This window comes from Microtus pennsylvanicus, chromosome 3 (genome assembly GCF_037038515.1).
Source record: "Microtus pennsylvanicus isolate mMicPen1 chromosome 3, mMicPen1.hap1, whole genome shotgun sequence".
Classification (NCBI taxonomy): Eukaryota; Metazoa; Chordata; class Mammalia; order Rodentia; family Cricetidae; genus Microtus; species Microtus pennsylvanicus.
This window is the reverse complement of record NC_134581.1, coordinates 42,724,453-42,741,632: the sequence shown is the minus strand read 5'-3', so window position 1 is coordinate 42,741,632 and position 17,180 is coordinate 42,724,453. Positions and strand designations below refer to the sequence as shown.

Genomic DNA, 17,180 nt, shown 5'->3' with positions numbered 1-17,180 from the left:
GAGGAGCAGGCCCAGCTGAAGAAATGGTGAGTGTGGAACCTGGGCTGCAGAAAGACTAAAGTGCAGGCAGGCTAGAAGAACAGGGACGTGGTCCCAGGAAAATGGCACCAACAGGCAGGCAGCTCAGGGCTCCCTTCCTTTCAGGACAGGGACAATGGACTCAATTTTGAGACAACAGCACCCTCAGCAGAGATCCAGACTCAGTCCTTGCTGTGCACTTGAGATCTCCAGTTCTCCCCAGCAAGTCTCCACAGTGCTCTCCTGGGACACTCACCTTCCCCACAGGTTTTCTTTCTTCCTCTGCCAGGAGCTCGCTGCCTGTGACATGGACTCTTTCATGAGCAGTGTTAGACACAACTCTTCCCTGGAACTGACTGACACACGGACATGAGACCCTGTGCTGTGCACATGCGCATCACCCTGGAGGGCAGCACTGCTGCTTTGCCAGTTGTTTGTAGAGCAGTGGAGCAGATTCTACAGCTGAGGAGAAATTAGCAGTGCACACCAGGATACAAAGGGGCCAGCCCTGGACTCTGGAGGGTGTGCAGACTCAGGCAGTGACACGCATCTCCGAAGGTCAGCAGATAATGATTAATAACCCAAGACCTATGGACCAATGCTTATAATTAAATCACAAGTGAACTTGCGGGTCTGTGAGTGAAGTCAGTGCCAGAAATCCTTGTTTGTGGATAAGAGCTCTGAGTCTAAATTTGGCAGGAAGTAACCGTAATTCTCTGTCTTGTAAAGACATTGCTTTTTTTTGTTTTGTTTTGTTTTTGTTTTTTCGAGACAGGGTTTCTCTGTGGTTTTGGAGCCTGTCCTGGAACTATTTCTTGTAGACCAGGCTGGTCTCGAACTCACAGAGATCTGCCTGCCTCTGCCTCCCGAGTGCTGGGATTAAAGGCGTGTGCCACCTCCGCCCTGCTTGTAATGACATTGCTAATGGTAACATGACAGCTTCCCCACAGCAGGAACTGCAGGGATGCACAGATACACAGAGATCCAGAGCATGCTGGGACAATGTGCTGATGGCCATCAAGGTGAAATTAAGTGTGAATTGTGAAATTCCTTTCTGCCCTTCAGTTCCTGATTAAAACAGGACAAAGGTTAAGACAAATAATCTATTACAGGACATTAGCATTCTCATCAGATACAATAAGCAGGGGACACTGTAAACTAAACTTCGGCTTAGCCTTGAGTTTGAGACAATGTGTTAATTGTGTAATTTAAGGCTACTTCACAAACTTTCCCCAAATTCAGTAGACATGAGTCTCATCATAGCTGAGGGTTCCGTGGTTGACTCTGTGACACCATTCATGCTTCTAGCCCAGTCCCTCTCCTGTGTTTCTTCTGTCCTGAGCAACGTGCTTCACTAGGGTTGTTCACAGGAACACACATGAGAGGTCACTTAGAGACACAGGAGCATTAAACCAATGAAAACACTCAAGGATCCAGATCTTCCGGAGAGGGTGGTGGCTTGTGAGCCCCTCCTTGATTTGTCAGCTTTCTACTCTATCATGAAACTCTGGAATCTTGAATCCTGTGTGAGTCCACAGGAGTGGCTGCTCCCTATTGGTCCCCACCCCCTTGATAGAATGGTCGCCTTATTAAAGTGCTTCCACACTCTTCTGGGGCAGGAGTTGAGGAGCTGAGCAGAGCGGAAGTCTGGACTCTCACTAGGTCAGTTCTCTCTTGTATCCTCTGTAACTAGTTCCATGTCTGCATCAGTGGAAAACAGCTTTTCAGTGTTCTCTTTAGCATGCATTAATTGTACAAAGGAGCTGGTTTTATTATGTAATTTCCATATATGTAATTATGTTTATGTATATATATAGAAACATATACTTTATAATATTCATTGCTCAGTACCATTGGTTTTACCTGTGTTTGATTCTGGTTCGTATGAATTATTTTGTTAATGAATGTTGAGTAGCAAGCTATTTCTTCTCCCCTGCTCCTCTCTTTCTGTCCTCCCCCCTCCTCCATTCCTTCTTCCTCATTACTTCCTCTTTCCTCTGCCCTGGTCTTCATTCTTCCCTTCTTCTCTCCTTTCCTTCCTTCTCCACTTCCTCCTCCAGCATCATCGAACTAAAGGTGGTGCTTAAGATATTTACAAGGGAATCTAAAGGCATGGGATTTAGGACAGTGAGGAGTAGACCTGGATTGTGCTCTCAGGCAAACCTGAGATCAATACGTTCTTCTCTTGAATTGTGTTCCAGTCTCACAGAGAACGTGCAGATTCCTCTCACTTGAGAACTTGAATTCATCCAGACTCTCCCAGGCCTCCTTCCCAAAGCCTTTCCCCAGTTTGGATTTCTACCACATTTGTTTGTATTGTGGATTCTGATTGCTTTGATGATTCTGCTTAAACAGCAGAGTAGCAGGTTTCACACTTAGGATTTGTTTCTTTATTACTATCTTATTATTTGCCGGGCAGTGGTAGCACACACTTTTAATCCCAGCACTCGGGAGGCAGAGGCAGGTGGTTCTCTGTGAGTTCAAAGCCAGCCTGGTCTACAATAGCTAGTTCCAGGACAGGTACCAAATATACAGAGAAACTTTGATTCTAAAAAAAGCAAAAAAAAAATCTTATTATTTAATCAAAAACAATACAACCTTTTTTAGATGGTAATGCCAAGAAAGCAAATGAAAAAAAGTGTGAATCTTGAACTATTAAACGCTGAGACATCTGAGAACTGTGGGCTAAACCTTGTACCAAGCAGAAGGCTGTCTACTGATGTCCTGTGATCACAAATGTGTGCATGAGGAAGTGAATGGGAGACCAGAAAACAGTTTAAAATTCTGTAGGAAGACATGGCAGGAAGAAATGAGTCTGTAGAGGAAAGAGGCTAAACCCAAACTCTGACCCTCAGCCGTTATGCGGCCAACCCTATGCTAAGGTTCAAAGCATTTATCACTAATCTGGAGAAGACCAGCGGATTCTGAGACACTGTGCAGCTCTAAAACCGGGAGGTTAGAGGTTCTGCAGTACGGGGAGCGATCTGAAAGCCTCAGCATTTCAGAGTCTCTGTGAAGTCCCAGTATTGGACATTCCAGGGCAAAGGAGAGTTCATGGAGAAAACAGAGAAAAGCAAACAGAAAGACAAAAAGAACAGAGCATTATACAGTGCTGTAGGAAACTGCCAGGTGCCCAAGAGAAGCAGCTGTGACCTGAGGGCAGGGAGGCCAATGTCTGAGGGGTCAGAATGTTGCTTAGGCCTGGTGATGCTGAACTGGTAGGAGGAGCCCACAGCCCTGGAGACCTGATGTTTTCCAGTAGCCTTCCTAGCCACTTCAGCCATGGGCACTTACACACACACACACACACACACACACACACACACACTCACACACACCAACGTGCACACACACACACTAAAGAGCACACACACACACACACACACTCACACACATACACACTCTTTCTCACTCACACACATTAACACACATATATATACACACTCATGTAACATGAATGGGCCTGCTTGTTGGGGTTTCGGCACTGCCCAGGTCCCCACAGCCGGCAAGCCCCAAAGAAAATCACACAAAGTCTACATTAGGTTATAAACTGATTGGCCCATTAACTCAGTCTTCTTATTAGCTTTTGTAGCTTATATTAATCCATTATTCTTACCTATGTTAGCCACATGGCTCTGTACCTTTTTCAGTGAGGAATGTCACATGTTGCTTCTTCGGTGGTCTGGGCTGGACTGCGGGAAGAGCTTTCTTCTTCCCAGAATACTCCCTTTCTCAAACCCCGCCTCTACTTCCTGTCTGTTTGACCTGCCTCTACTTCCTGCCAGGCCAATCAGCGTTTATTTAAAATATGATTGAAAGAATACAGACAATTATCCCGTACCATTTCCCTCTCTTTTTGAGCCGGGCGGGATGAAAAGCAGGCCTGCTCGCCTCATTACTACACACTCACATATGCACACACACACACACACACACACACACACACATACATTAACACACATACACACACACACACACACACAGAGGCAGAGTTCATTTTAAAATACAGACTCTGAAATTTCCTATCATATTACAAGTTGAAGACACTGCCCATGACACATGATGTTGACTTACAGCCCACTGAGTAGCAGGACCCAGTATGTGGGTTCACTATGCAGGAACTGAGCTGTACTTACCAGGGTTTCCTCATCATGTGACTGTCTGCACATCTATCTCTCCTGTAAATGGAAACAGGGGCAGCTCCTCACCTGCAAACTCTGTGGTGATTACATGCAGTTCACATGAGCAACTGCCCGTTATGTGCTGTGCACCAAAGGCAGTGACTCCCTGTGATATGAAGTTGATGCATCAACTACCACCTTCTGGACCATAGAACAGGATCCAGTCTAGCAGTGGGAAACAGACCTGCAACCAGGAGATGGGCCCCTCTCCTGTGGCGAGAATAAGTATTTAGCACAGCCATGGCGACATTAAGCCATCAAAAGCTTCTGAACTGAGCAAAAGGCTGGAGAGGGACTTTGTCTCATCCCCTCCATGATGGCTCTGCTTCCAAAGTTCAACATACACACTATAGGATCATCATTATAGGATCCAGGATGCTCTGTCTATGTCCTCAAAGTGAAGACACATGACCAGCTGAGACCTGTTTGTTGCAATTGCAGGTTGGCGCTCATTGACGGGTGAGAGATTAGTCATTAGACCTTCCTGGGCCCCTGCAAAAGGAGGCAGACGGCCCCTCCCTAGTGCTGTATTACTGACCATATCCCTGAGCGCAGTCTCCCAGGATTGATCTCTATGCTTTTCCATTCACAGTGAAACCACAGTTGCAGCCATGGCTGGGAAGCCCGTGCTTCACTACTGGAATGCCAGGGGCAGGATGGAGTGCATCAGGTGGCTCCTGGCTGCAGCAGGGGTAGAGGTAGGTTGTGCATTGCTCTTCTGGAACGGGACCTAAGATAAGTCTAAATACTTCTCTAAGCTGAGAGGCTCCACACCAGGAAATTTGGATATAGTTTTACGTTATGGTAGTTGTCTTGGTGCCCACGACTCTGCCAAGACAAAAATGGCCAGGACTATAATTATGCCTCAGTCAACCCTTACACTAAGTATGCCCCTTGTCAACCAGGCCACACGCTACATGCCTGTGGGGGATATGGGAACATACCCAATGTGCTCAGCCACCACCCAGGGCCTCAGGGCAGGGCTAAGCCTGGAATGGTTGAAGAACCTGATAGAAGAGGCCCCCTTTCCTGTTGCTCCCTCAGTAAAAATGTGAATACCAACCCCACAAAAAAAATGATAGTCATTTTGTATTAAGAAAGAAATTGACTGATTTGAACAAATGAAAAATTTACTTTGCTCTGTACCAAAGAACACACTCATATTAAAAGATGCTTTTTTTTTGAAAAAGATTTATTTTATTTATTATGTATACAACATTCTGCCTCCAAGTATGCCCGCATGCCAGAAGATGGTACCAAATCTCATTACAGATGGTTGTGAGCCACAATATGGTTGCTGGGAATTGAACTCAGGACCTCTGGAAGAGCAACCAGTGCTATTAACCACTAAGCCATCTCTCCAGCCCCTAAAGATGTTTTTGATAGAAGAGAATCAAATAGTTATTTGGTTACTTTCCTATTTGAGTTGAATAAAGTTACAAAAAAAGGAGATATAGAAATATAAATTTGAATTCTGATCATTAGACAATACTAATTGCTTATTGCAGGTTATGGTATGATATTTTGATTTTTAAGTCTGACACTGTTCTTTCAAAAAGAGTACTCACACTTGGATACATCACGGTAAAGTGTTTGCGATGGGGACATTTGACACCTCAAGTCTCACATTAAAATCAGAGTCACAGATAGATGGGCAGAGATGAACCCGGTGGACATTACCTGGGGGCTATTGGAGCTGGTGATTGATGGGTGAGAATCTTTGTGTCTTGTGTGCAGTTTTACAGAGTAGAACCAGAAATTTCCATGATAAGAATGGTTTCAAGGGGACAGGAGACTGAAGTGATGGCTCAGTGGTCAAAATCCCATGGTGTCCTGCAGAGGACCCACACAGGCTGCTCACAACTGACTGTTGTTCTAGCCTCAGAGGGTGCCCATGCCTCTGGTCTGCACTCTTATAATATAAATACTATGAAAAGGAGTAAATTATACAAGAGATGTTCAATAGAGTTAAGTTAAAGATAAACAGGACAAATGGGAACCCTGACACAGAAGACAGAAACACACCGCCTGCCACAAAAAAGCAATACTCAGTATTGGTTTGTAGAAACTTTCAAATGCCAGGTGCTGGGCTGGTCAGGAGGGCATAGGTAGGATGTAAAGCAGAGCTGCCATATTCAGGTGGCCTCACATCTGTGAGCTTTCAAGAAAGTGCGAGAGAGGCCCAGGTGAGCTTGGAAGCAAAATTCTGAGGTTAAATTTTTTTCCAGCTTTAGAGCAGAAAATTCCTTAGTGCTGCCCTTCAGAGGTGTCACTGGGAAAAACACTTCCCAGCTCACTCGAGGGGAGCTCCCCAATTGGTACTTCCTGAGAGGAAGTCCTGGAAGATACTGAGATCTTGTCCTCCTCAGACAGGGAAGGGTAAAGGATGAAGTGGTGTCCTGTGAAGGTGGCTTTGGTGTCTTCCTTCAGAGTCATGGCAACGTGTTTCCCTCCACTGTGGAATCCATCTCCAATCCTAACCGAACAGGGCTTCAGCTGATCCTTTCTGAATGAAGGAGGGCATAAGAACCGAGACACGCTATTGCCAGCCCAGGAGGATTCTTTAAATACATGAATAGTTGGTTGCCAGTGTATGTACACCAGCTCTGTGGCTCAGGGGATGTTCTAAGCCACTGAACTGTTGATTCAGCTCACGAGGAGGGGGTGGGGCATCTGGCTGCACAGGCCTTCCTCTTCTGTGTCCATAGTGACTGAGAAGGCAGTGGGCAGAGGACGCTAATGACCCTGGCTCGGGTCTTCCAGCTCAGTGTGCCCACAGGCTGCCTTTGACATCATCCCCCTCACACGCACCAAGCCCATCACAATTCAGCCACCTCTGTGATGACTGTCACCACTCCCTGCACCTCTCTGAGTGCTGTGTAAGTTGTTGACGTCATTTCATTGTCTGTCAGTCCAATCTGTGGGGTTATGAAATCATCCACAAACTGTCTGACCACGCATGGTAGAAGCTGGTATTCACCCTTCCATGAATGAAAATTTTCCTAAACTGTGAAAGGAACAAAGTGGTTTAAATTACTCTAGATGGCTGGAGAGATGGCTGGTGGTTAAAGATTAAGCCACATGGGTTTTGATCCCAGGATCCCATATAAAAGTCCACAGTAGACAGTCATTGGGTATGCCTACCCTCACACAAAAACATATAATTTTCATAAACAAAACAAATATTTTAGAAACAGAACAACAGCCCCGCAATGCAAGCAACTTGCTGTAGGGATAGAGTAATGGTTTGTTTCTAAAGTCCTTATTGCACATGCAGACAACCTTCTAATTCTCCCAACTCCCATACATGAGAGCTAATAACTGCCCGTCACTCCATCTCTAATGGAATCTCTAACCTTTGGTTTCTATGAACTCTAACCTCTAAGATGGATGTATTCCCATTGCAAGACACCACACACACACACACACACACACACACACACACACACACACACACTTAAAATTACCAATACTAAATCCTGAAGAAAACAAACCTCAGGTGATCTTGGGTCTATGCAATGGCCATTTTGAAGACATAGAAACTTCTATTCTATATCATTAGAGTTGGCTTTCCTGAGAGCACAAAACCCCAATCTCCCAGTGCTGGTCCTCTAGTGAGATCACTCTCTTCTTAGGTCTGAAGAATGAACATGGTGGGTCAGGGTGGAAGAACACCACAGGAATAAGGAGCTTTTTATAATCAACACCCTTTTCTTGATGGGCTTAATCTGAATTTCCATGTGGTCACAATCAGATACTTCATATCTCCTGGGAGTCTCAACTTCAGTAGATACACTACCACAAAGGATGCTCTCAAGTTCAAAAGTCTACAGTGATAGAGAACGAGGTAATGAGAATGCATTTATTTTTTCTGTTTTCAGTTTGAAGAGAAGTTTATAGAAGCCCCGGCAGACATGGAAAAGTTAATCAAAGGTAACATCAAGTATCGCTATGTGGTGCCTACTAGAAGGTTTACCAGAAGGTGATGTTAGTGGGAGATGGGTGGGAACAGTCAGGGATGGCAGAGGGATGAGATCGAGGTGGTGGGGCTCCTTGAAGGGTCTGAAAATGAAAACAGAAGCTAAAAGTAAATGGGGTTCGGCTTGAAAGTCTGAGAACCAGTCATTTATTTCCCTCTCTGTGTTCAGAAACTTCAATACATGTTTTGTGCTCCTGAGAAGTGAGACTTGAACACCCCACAATCATTTTCCTTTCTTTTTTCACAGATGGGAGTTTGATGTTTCAGCAAGTGCCCATGGTGGAGATTGACGGGATGAAGCTGGTACAGACCAGAGCGATTCTCAACTACATTGCCACCAAATACGACCTCTATGGGAAGGATGCGAAGGAGAGAGCCCTGTACGGTATATTTCCTGTTATTACTCCAAAGGGAAACAAAGGAAGGATTTGAGTCCCTCCATGAATGAGCAAGAGGGTGGCAGGGTGTATGTCTAGGAGCAGGCTGGTTATACCACTTAGGCCAAGTATGGAAGAGTCTATGGAGGAGAGGGAGGGGTACATGGGGCGGATGCAGGTGAGTGTGGCTACAGCCGAGGATGATGTTGTCTGCACAGCACAGGGACAGAATGGCAAACACGGTGGCCAAGTGTGTGAGCATGGGGGAGCCATGACTCCAGGTGCCCAAGGCTTCAGTGCTGGACCTCAGCCAACAGCTTAAGGCAAAGGACACAGGGCTTGAAGATGGAGGAGGAGTCCTAGGGAAGGAATGTGAAGGAACTACCTCCCATGTCCCATATATAGGAATAGTGGAGAGCAAAAACTTGAATTCCCAGCCAGTTCTAAAGACTAGCCAACTCAACGAGGCTTAGTTTCCCAAGGACCAGGTTTACCTGAATCATTTCACTCAGCACTAACGCAGTTCTATGGACTGCACCACACTGGCTGGAACCCACTCTGCTTGATAAAATCCTTCAGTCATGAACCACTGTGTAGGAGTATTGCAGTTGCTCAAAAGTTAAATATGATGCTAACCAGGAACCCTAGTGCAGGAAACATTTGTCCACGGGAAACAGAGACTCAGGTATAACAGTGCTTGGATAGAGATGCTTTTAGCAGCATTGTTTTTAATTTTCTCATGGTACAATCAGCCATGATATTCAATAAAAGATGAAAGAGGAGCACAACATATGATTTTAGCCATGAACATACATGAAGGGCTGAGGGAAGCACAGCAAAGATACAGCGTGAACATTTTATGATGTTCAGTGAGCGGACTGCAGGCCACATGTTCCTGGCTCCGGTCATATGAATGCTTCCCATCTCCGCATGGTTAAGAAGGAAGCATTCAGTCCTCCTAGAGTGGCTGCCACAGGAGCAGGATTGGGGTCAGAGGGAGTGAGAATCAGACTCTGCTAACATCGGAGGATGTCAGCAGTCTTAGAATGAAAGAGATGCATTGGAACACAGAATACTACCTTTGCACAGCCACAACCAGAAGTGTGTGGAAGTGTGACAGTGAAACTCTCCCCAAAGCACATTGTGAAATACAGTTTAGAACAAGGGATGCATGTGTCTGTGTGTGCTGTGGTTGAAATGAGTGTAGAAATAGGCACGTCTTGACAACTGTTACCATGGCCAGAATGCAGCTGGAGATTGAGCTGTTATGAGAATCGGGTGAGGAACATCCAACACTGACCTAGATGCCCCTGAGCCGAATGAGAGATGCGCAGAGACGCAGATGGGGCTCAGACAGGGCTCTGTTTTGAGCTTATCTGGGAGATAGCTTGTTAGCTCTGAGAATCTCTGCATAGTCAGTGAGAACAAATCATGAGAGAGAGAGAGAGAGAGAGAGACAGAGAGAGAGAGAGAGAGAGAGAGAGCCCTCTGTAGAGTTTGATGGTTATCTTCTGGGATGGTACCAAGTATATCATGACTGCATCTCTAGATGGGCCAGTGATACCCTTTGTCCTTGGGTTGGACCATGTGTGGGTTTGAAAAATTCTAAAAGTGTATCAGAGCTGTTCCAGAGGAAAAGTTAATATATCTATTAAAGAGAAAAGATAATGACTGGTTAAAGGTGAGTAAATTTGCAACTAGTTTCAGTGTAAATTTTTCAGATATTTAGATTAAAATATAAAATAGTGAATCCCTGAATACCCTTGACCATATGGAAAATTTTGTCTTTCAGGATCGACATGTATACAGAGGGTATTCTAGATCTCACTGAAATGATGCTGCAAGTGGTCATATGTCCACCAGACCAAAGAGAAGCCAAGATCTCCTTGGTAAAAGACAAGACCAAAAACCGGTACTTGCCTGCCTATGAAAAAGTAAGTCTGGGAACACTGAGTTCCCAGGACAAGAGAAAGAGGTTGGGAAGGACAGGGTGCTGCCTCCCTGACCTTCCATGAGCCTCCCTGTGCAGACCCTGCCCACAGGACGCTGTATAAAAATGGCCTGTGAAGGAGCACCGCATGGTCACGCCAATCTAGTGGTCCACATTCAACAGGGTTCAAGGCCATAACCAGACCTGATCTGTGGAAGGCTGAGCCACACCAGAGATGGACCTAGATCCTGCAGACACACTGGGCTTCAATTCCAGGGCAAACTGCAGAAAAACACAGATGGGAAAATATTCTGTCACATCACGCAGGGGGCCCAGAGAGCCACTGTCTGTCAGGAGAAGAGGAGAGAGCTTCAAAGACGGAGGAGAAGAACCTGACCTAGGACAGTGATGCAGGGGAGAGGAGGAGGCTGATGAAGAGATGTAAAGGAACACTGGGCTGCAGGAGTTAGGGTCACAGATGGCAGGCTTGGGAGGAGAGCCATGCACATCCACACATGAAGGGGTGTCCGTGTACACACAGTGTCTCTCTTAGTCGGGGCTTCTCTTTGGAGGTAGATCAAGAACACGTCAGACTGACTTAATCTTCTGTCAAGTAAAGCTAAGAACAAAGCTTTGATTCTAAACCAGGCAGTGGTGGTGCATTTTAATCCCAGCACTCTAAAGTCAGAGACAGGCAGATTGCTGTGAGGCCAGCCTGGAATACAAGAAATAGTTCCAGGACAGGCTCCAAAGCTACAGAGAAACCCTGTCTCAGAAACCAAACCAAACCTAAACAAACAAAAAGCTATGATCATACAGGATAAGGACATCCTAAATATTAATCAGAGACCTGACTATGACCCCATTTATAATTCACTGAACGTTCCCTCACGGCTGCCTTTGCTCTGTGGAAGCAGTGAGGGATTTAGGAGCCATCAGGGTCCCCACACAGCCCTGTGGAGTCAAGGCCCTGTCTCACAGGACATAATATCCAGGCCTCACAGCTTGAATCATCTCTGGTGCGTGACTCATGACCTCCAGGCACACAGTGAGCTCTGTACTGAGAACTTTTGATGCTTCTTTTTGTAGTTTTAGGTTTTCTTCTTTCCTTCCTTTATTTTTCCTTTTCCTTACAAGAGAATTGCTGTATTATATAGTTCCAGCTCTCCTGGAACTCTTCTGTGGACTGGCCTCAAGCTCCCAGAGATCCACCTGCCTCAGCATCTTGAGTGCTAGAATTAAATGTGTGTCCCACCATGCCTGGCCTTCTTTGTTTCTGAATGTGGTCACTATATTTTTTTCTCTGTAGACGTGTACACTGTGATAAGGTGACCACAAAGCATTTTAATTCTTCTCTACTTGTAGCTCATGATGTAGCCAGTGCCTGTCCTTTAGGTTATCTGTGATTTTCATATTGCTGGGATATTTAAGTAAATGTCGTAAACTGCAACTAAGACATTTCTATTATTAAATCTTCTCACAACCAGAAATGTTGAAATAAATGTTAAATAAATAGCCAAAATCAGATAGGAAGATTAGCCCCATATGGTGTTGGCATGAGCGTCTCTACAAAGATACTGAGACCCCAACTCAGTTCCCCCTGTACAATTCAGTCCTGTCAGTCATGATGCAGTGAAGGTTGGGAGTCAGAGCTGATGCTGTACAGGGAGGATGTATTGTAGTTCAGCCAGGTGTATTTCAGATTCCAGAGAACCAAGGAGAGCAGACACAGGAGAGGACAGACACAGGCTGTTCTCTGGAGACTGATGTTCCCTGCAAGTGAGGCCTCTGACCACGGGACTGAACAGACAGGACAGGGAGAGGAATGTCCTGAACTGCCCGTGCCCCATCATTTCAAACTAAGGGAAGGAGCCATGATGTGCAAGGGGCTAAGCCCTTATCCCATGTGGAAAATGTACATAGGGTGCCGGTGTGAAGGCCATGGGATGTGCAATGACAGAGAAAGATCACCTGAGCTTTAGAGAGGAGGTCGCGTGCCTGATTCTCGTGCTGCCCTCTTGCATCATAGGCCCGTGTCTGCAGTTGTATACCTGCCAGGAAGAGTCAGAGACTCCGCTGGGAGACTTGGGAAGAAGTAATGGCCACACCTCAAACCTATATGCTCATAGTCTGTCTCCTTTAATATGGCAGGTCTTGAAGAGCCATGGACAAGACTACCTTGTTGGCAACAGGCTGACCAGGGTGGACATTCACCTGCTGGAAGTTCTCCTCTATGTTGAAGAGCTTGACTCCAGCCTTCTGGCCCCTTTCCCCCTGCTGAAGGTGAGATCACCTCGGAGAGGCAGCCGCACACTCATGGCTCTGAAAATATAATGGTGGCTTGTGTGCTCCTGAAGGGCCACATTTCAGCTTCCATACTGAGCTATTAAACACTCACTATTAGTGTTTCAGGCAATAAGATAAACTTTTAAAAATGGAGATGTGAGGCTGGTACCCCAAGAATATATTTTTACATTGATAAAGACAAGAGGACCCCACAGCTCTCTTCTTGGACACCTGTTCCTTGCAGGCTGCTTCTGGCCTTCATCTTCCATCTCATGTGGCCTGTCTCTGCACACTCAGTGTCTGAGCAGGTCTCTGTCATGCTGACCCTTTCCTCAGCTCCCACTTCTCAGGACTGTGCTTCCCTCTCCATGGTCCCCACCACGTCTGACCAACCATCCACCCTGTGGCCCGATCATTATCTCCAGTGTGAAAACTGACTGTGAGTTATTCCTGATCAGACTTTGATATTGTCTGCCCACAGTTCCAAGTCAGTTTTTCACGTCTTCACTTTTCTTTGCTAGTCTCTGCTTTTACACCTGAGAGGCACGGTGCTCTGTGCTCTGTATAACAAAAATACATCTTCAGTGTGTGTCCAGGGACCAGAAGAGAAGGCAATTGGATGTCAAAGGAGTTCTTAAAGAAATTATGCTGAGCTATGGTTTCTAGCTCATTTATACGTCGCTCTTCTCACGTCTACACTAGACCTGTTGCAAGGATGCAGTTGGTTGTGTTCTCGGGGCTCATGTGTTTTGAACTGTGTACCTGAGCAGTTCTGACTCTCAAGCTGTGTGTTCTGGATTACAGGCCCTGAAGAGCAGAATCAGCAGCCTGCCCAATGTGAAGAAGTTCCTGCAGCCTGGCAGCCAGAGAAAACCTCCGCATGATATTAAAAAAAATTGAAGAGGCAAGGAAGTCTTTCAACATTAAGTAAAGCTGCATTGTTCGAATCCACAGACACCAGTCACTGATGTTATTACATAATAAAGAATCCTGGTTCTTGTGATATAATAATTATCAACAAATGGTATGTGTATCTCATGTCTTCAACCTGTTGACCTGGGATTTCAGACATCACTGAGGAAGAAGAAGGCAAACAAAAATCAATACAAATAAAAGCAAACCTTGTAAAAGTGAGGAAAAACTAAAGAAGAAGAATACTAATATGAGGAAATAATTGACTAAAAACATTGTAGAATTACCCAAAATGTTTAAAAGTAAAGTTAATGTGCAAAATGAAGAAATTAAAAGAAAAAAATGGGAAAAATAAAGAAGAAAAATTTAAGGTCCAAAAATAAAGAAGAAAGAAAGAAGATAGAAAGAAAGAAAGAAAGAAGAGAGAGAGAGAGAGAGAAAGAAAGAAAGAAAGAAAGAAAGAAAGAAAGAAAGAAAGAAAGAAAGAAAGAAAGAAAGAAAGAGCGAGCCGGGCGATGGTGGCGCACGCCTTTAATCCCAGCACTCAGGAGGCAGAGGCAGGCAGATCTCTGTGAGGTCAAGACCAGCCTGGTCTACAGAGCTAGTTCCAGAACAGGCTCGAAAGCCACAGAGAAACCCTGTCTCGAAAAAGCAAAACAAAACAAAAAGAAAGAAAGAAAGAAAGAAAGAAAGAAAGAAAGAAAGAAAGAAAGAAAGAAAGTTGTAGGAAAAGAAAGACTGCAAGTCGGGGAAGCAGAAATTGGGTAACTATAAAAGGTTTTTTTGTTTTTTTTTTTTAAGAAGGAAAAAATAGGAAAGAAAACAAAATTAAAATTTAAGTCAGTGAGGAAGAATCTGGAGAGCTGGCTAAGAGGTGACAGACACAGCTGCTCTTGCCGAGGACCCAGGTTAGGGCACTGCATACACAGGACATCTCGCTACCATTGGTCACTCCAGCTCCAGAGAATCTGATGTCCTCCTCTGGCCTCTGTGGTCACTGAACACCCTGATACACATACATACCTGTAGGCAAAACACCTCAACACACAAAATGAAAATTTAAGTTATTTTAATGGTAAAAGCAAAAGAACAGGAAAACACACATTCCAGCAAAATAACAGTAACAGAAAATTCCCTTGAAAAAGCTCTGTCTTTAGTCAAGTGGAGTGGTACAGGCCTTTAATCCCAGCCCTTATGAGGCAGAACTACAGGATCCTTTGTGAGTTTGAGGCCAGCCTGGTCTATATGATGAGTTCCAGGACAGCCAGAGCTACAGAATAGTGATACCCTCTCTCAAAAAATTCAGAAGAATATTATGTCCTTGCCTGGTGTGGGAAAATTGTCTGTATTCTGTCAATCATGTTTTAAATAAATGCTGATAGGCCAGGCAGGAAGTATAGGTGGGTCAACCAGACAAGAAGTAGAGGCAGGGCAATGAGAACAGGATTATTCTGGGAAGTAGGAAGCTCACTCCGCAATTCTGCCCAGACCACAGAAGAAGCAAGATGTAAGCTACCCCGCTGAGAAAGGTACCGAGCCATGTGACTAACAAAGATAAAAATAATAGGTTAATATAAGCTACAAGAGCTAATAAGTAGCCTGAGGTAATGGACCAATCAGTTGTATAACTTATGGAGATCTCTGTGTGATTTACTTTGGGGCTTGCCGGCTATGGGGAACTGGGCAGGACAAAAACCCCAACAAGCAGGCCCCTTCATGTTACACTTGCCCCCACTGGAACCCCTGACTTCATCCTTTCCATGCAATATCAAATATCTAGGCCCAGTCCTGTCCTGAACATTTTCTATTGAGGTCTAGCCTGGTGGGTCCCTCTGTTCCTACTCTCTGCATACCCTCCCCTTCCTCAGGTCTAGCCTGGGCTCCACCACTGCCCTGGTGTATTCTGGTGAGCTCCACTTCCACTGCCATCAACCTCCAGCTCAGGCCAGCATGCACATCTGCACACACGTCAGACTCTTTCCAGCTGTGGGAGGCACAGAGGCCCTTGTGCTCACAGATAAGCTCTAGGGAACCAGGAATGCCAAACACACAGGCTTGTCCCTTCAGAGAGAGGGAGGCATTACCTGTTTCCCACCCAGAAGGCTGGGAAACAAGGGAGGTTAACAGCCTGGTGGCTTTTGAGCAATCTGTGTAACGAAGATCATACCAGATCCTCTACATGACCCATATCATGAGCTTGTCAATCTATAGAACCTATGTTTAGGGATAATGTCACTTGTACTTTACAAAGAGTCTTGGTGTAGTCTTGTCTTGTGCTTTATTTGCCCAGGGGATTAACTAATCACCAGGAATTTTTTCACCAAAGTGTGCTTTGCTTAAGTATGCCCCAAATAAACTACACAAGGTCAGACTCCCTTCTTCCCTCCTGTGGGTTCTTACTCTGCTGGCTGTGGTGGTTGTGGAGATCCCCACACTCAAACATCTACTATCCCCTGATCCATCCCTCACACACCATATCCAATGTCTGTTCTGTGCCATTCCCACACATTCTGTGCTCTGTGCCAGCCTGCTGTGTCCACATCAGATACAGAACCAACAAAAGAATCCCACACACCCAGTTCCCATGGAAAACAATACAAGCAATATGAAAGATGAAGGCAGCATCTTCCCCGTGCAAACACACCAGTCCTATAAAATGTTCTCCAATGAGAATAACCCCAGATCACAGACATTCTTAATACGGAAATTATGGATTTCACCACAGAATTGGTGGTGTTTAGAGAAGAAAAAACACAATAAATTTAAAGAGAATAAATTATTCAGTGATGCTCAAGAAAACACATACATAAAACTGATGGAAATAATGAAGACAACCCAGGATTTAAAAAATGCATTCAATAGAGAGATAAGAATATTCAAGAGAGCTCAAGCAGAAATGAAGGCAGAATTTTAAATCTTAATGATGCAATTAGAAAACTCAGGGGAACATCTTACAAATAGAATGGTTCAAGTAGAAGAAATTTTAGCAAGCCTCAAAGATAAAGTAGAGGAAAGAGGTCACACAGTGAATATGAAATTAAAAATACATAAAAGAAACCTTCATTAAATGAGGGACACCATGAATATATTGGTTATTATTTATGGGTACAGATGATAGATAAGCATCCCAGGACAATATATATATCTTTCATCATAAATCATGAGACCCTGTGCTGTGCACATGCGCATCACCCTGGAGGACAGCACTGCTGCTTTGCCAGCTGTTTGTAGAGCAGTGGAGCAGATTCTACAGCTGAGGAGAAATTAGCAGTGCACACCAGGATACAAAGGGGCCAGCCCTGGACACTGGAGGGTGTGCAGACTCAGGCAGTGACATGCATCTCTGAAGCCACCGAGGTCAGCAGATAATGATTAATAGCCCGAGACCTATGGACCATTGATTATAACTAAAATCACAAGTGAACTTGCAGGGCTGTGAATGAAGTCAGTGATAGATGCCCTTGTATGTGGATAAGATCCCTGAGTGTGAACTTGGC

At 45.0% G+C, this 17,180-nt stretch overlaps 1 protein-coding gene across 2 annotated transcripts; it reads left to right on the top strand.

Annotated features, from left to right (window-relative positions):
* The first annotated feature begins 1,640 nt into the window (after positions 1 to 1,640).
* LOC142845806 (glutathione S-transferase A2-like) lies at positions 1,641 to 13,762 on the top strand. 2 transcript variants are annotated; one of them, XM_075965170.1, is made up of 7 exons: positions 1,641 to 1,680; positions 4,792 to 4,897; positions 8,081 to 8,132; positions 8,426 to 8,558; positions 10,348 to 10,489; positions 12,637 to 12,768; positions 13,576 to 13,762. In XM_075965170.1, exons 2-7 carry the CDS (start codon positions 4,811 to 4,813, stop codon positions 13,669 to 13,671), a joined length of 642 nt encoding a protein of 213 aa, XP_075821285.1. In that variant the 5' UTR covers positions 1,641 to 1,680; positions 4,792 to 4,810; the 3' UTR covers positions 13,672 to 13,762. The 2 variants fall into 2 exon arrangements, with proteins under 2 accessions (XP_075821285.1, XP_075821286.1); XM_075965171.1 differs by lacking the exons at positions 1,641 to 1,680; positions 8,081 to 8,132.
* Positions 13,763 to 17,180: the final 3,418 nt, after the last annotated feature.

Excerpts from the sequence above, each read along its gene's own strand:
- LOC142845806 (XM_075965170.1), top strand. The coding sequence starts at position 4,811 with ATGGCTGGGAAGCCCGTGCTTCACTACTGGAATGCCAGGGGCAGGATG. Across the intron at positions 4,898-8,080 it reads TGGCTGCAGCAGGGGTAGAG|TTTGAAGAGAAGTTTATAGA; the intron begins GTAGGTTGTGCA and ends TTCTGTTTTCAG. Across the intron at positions 10,490-12,636 it reads ACTTGCCTGCCTATGAAAAA|GTCTTGAAGAGCCATGGACA; the intron begins GTAAGTCTGGGA and ends TTAATATGGCAG.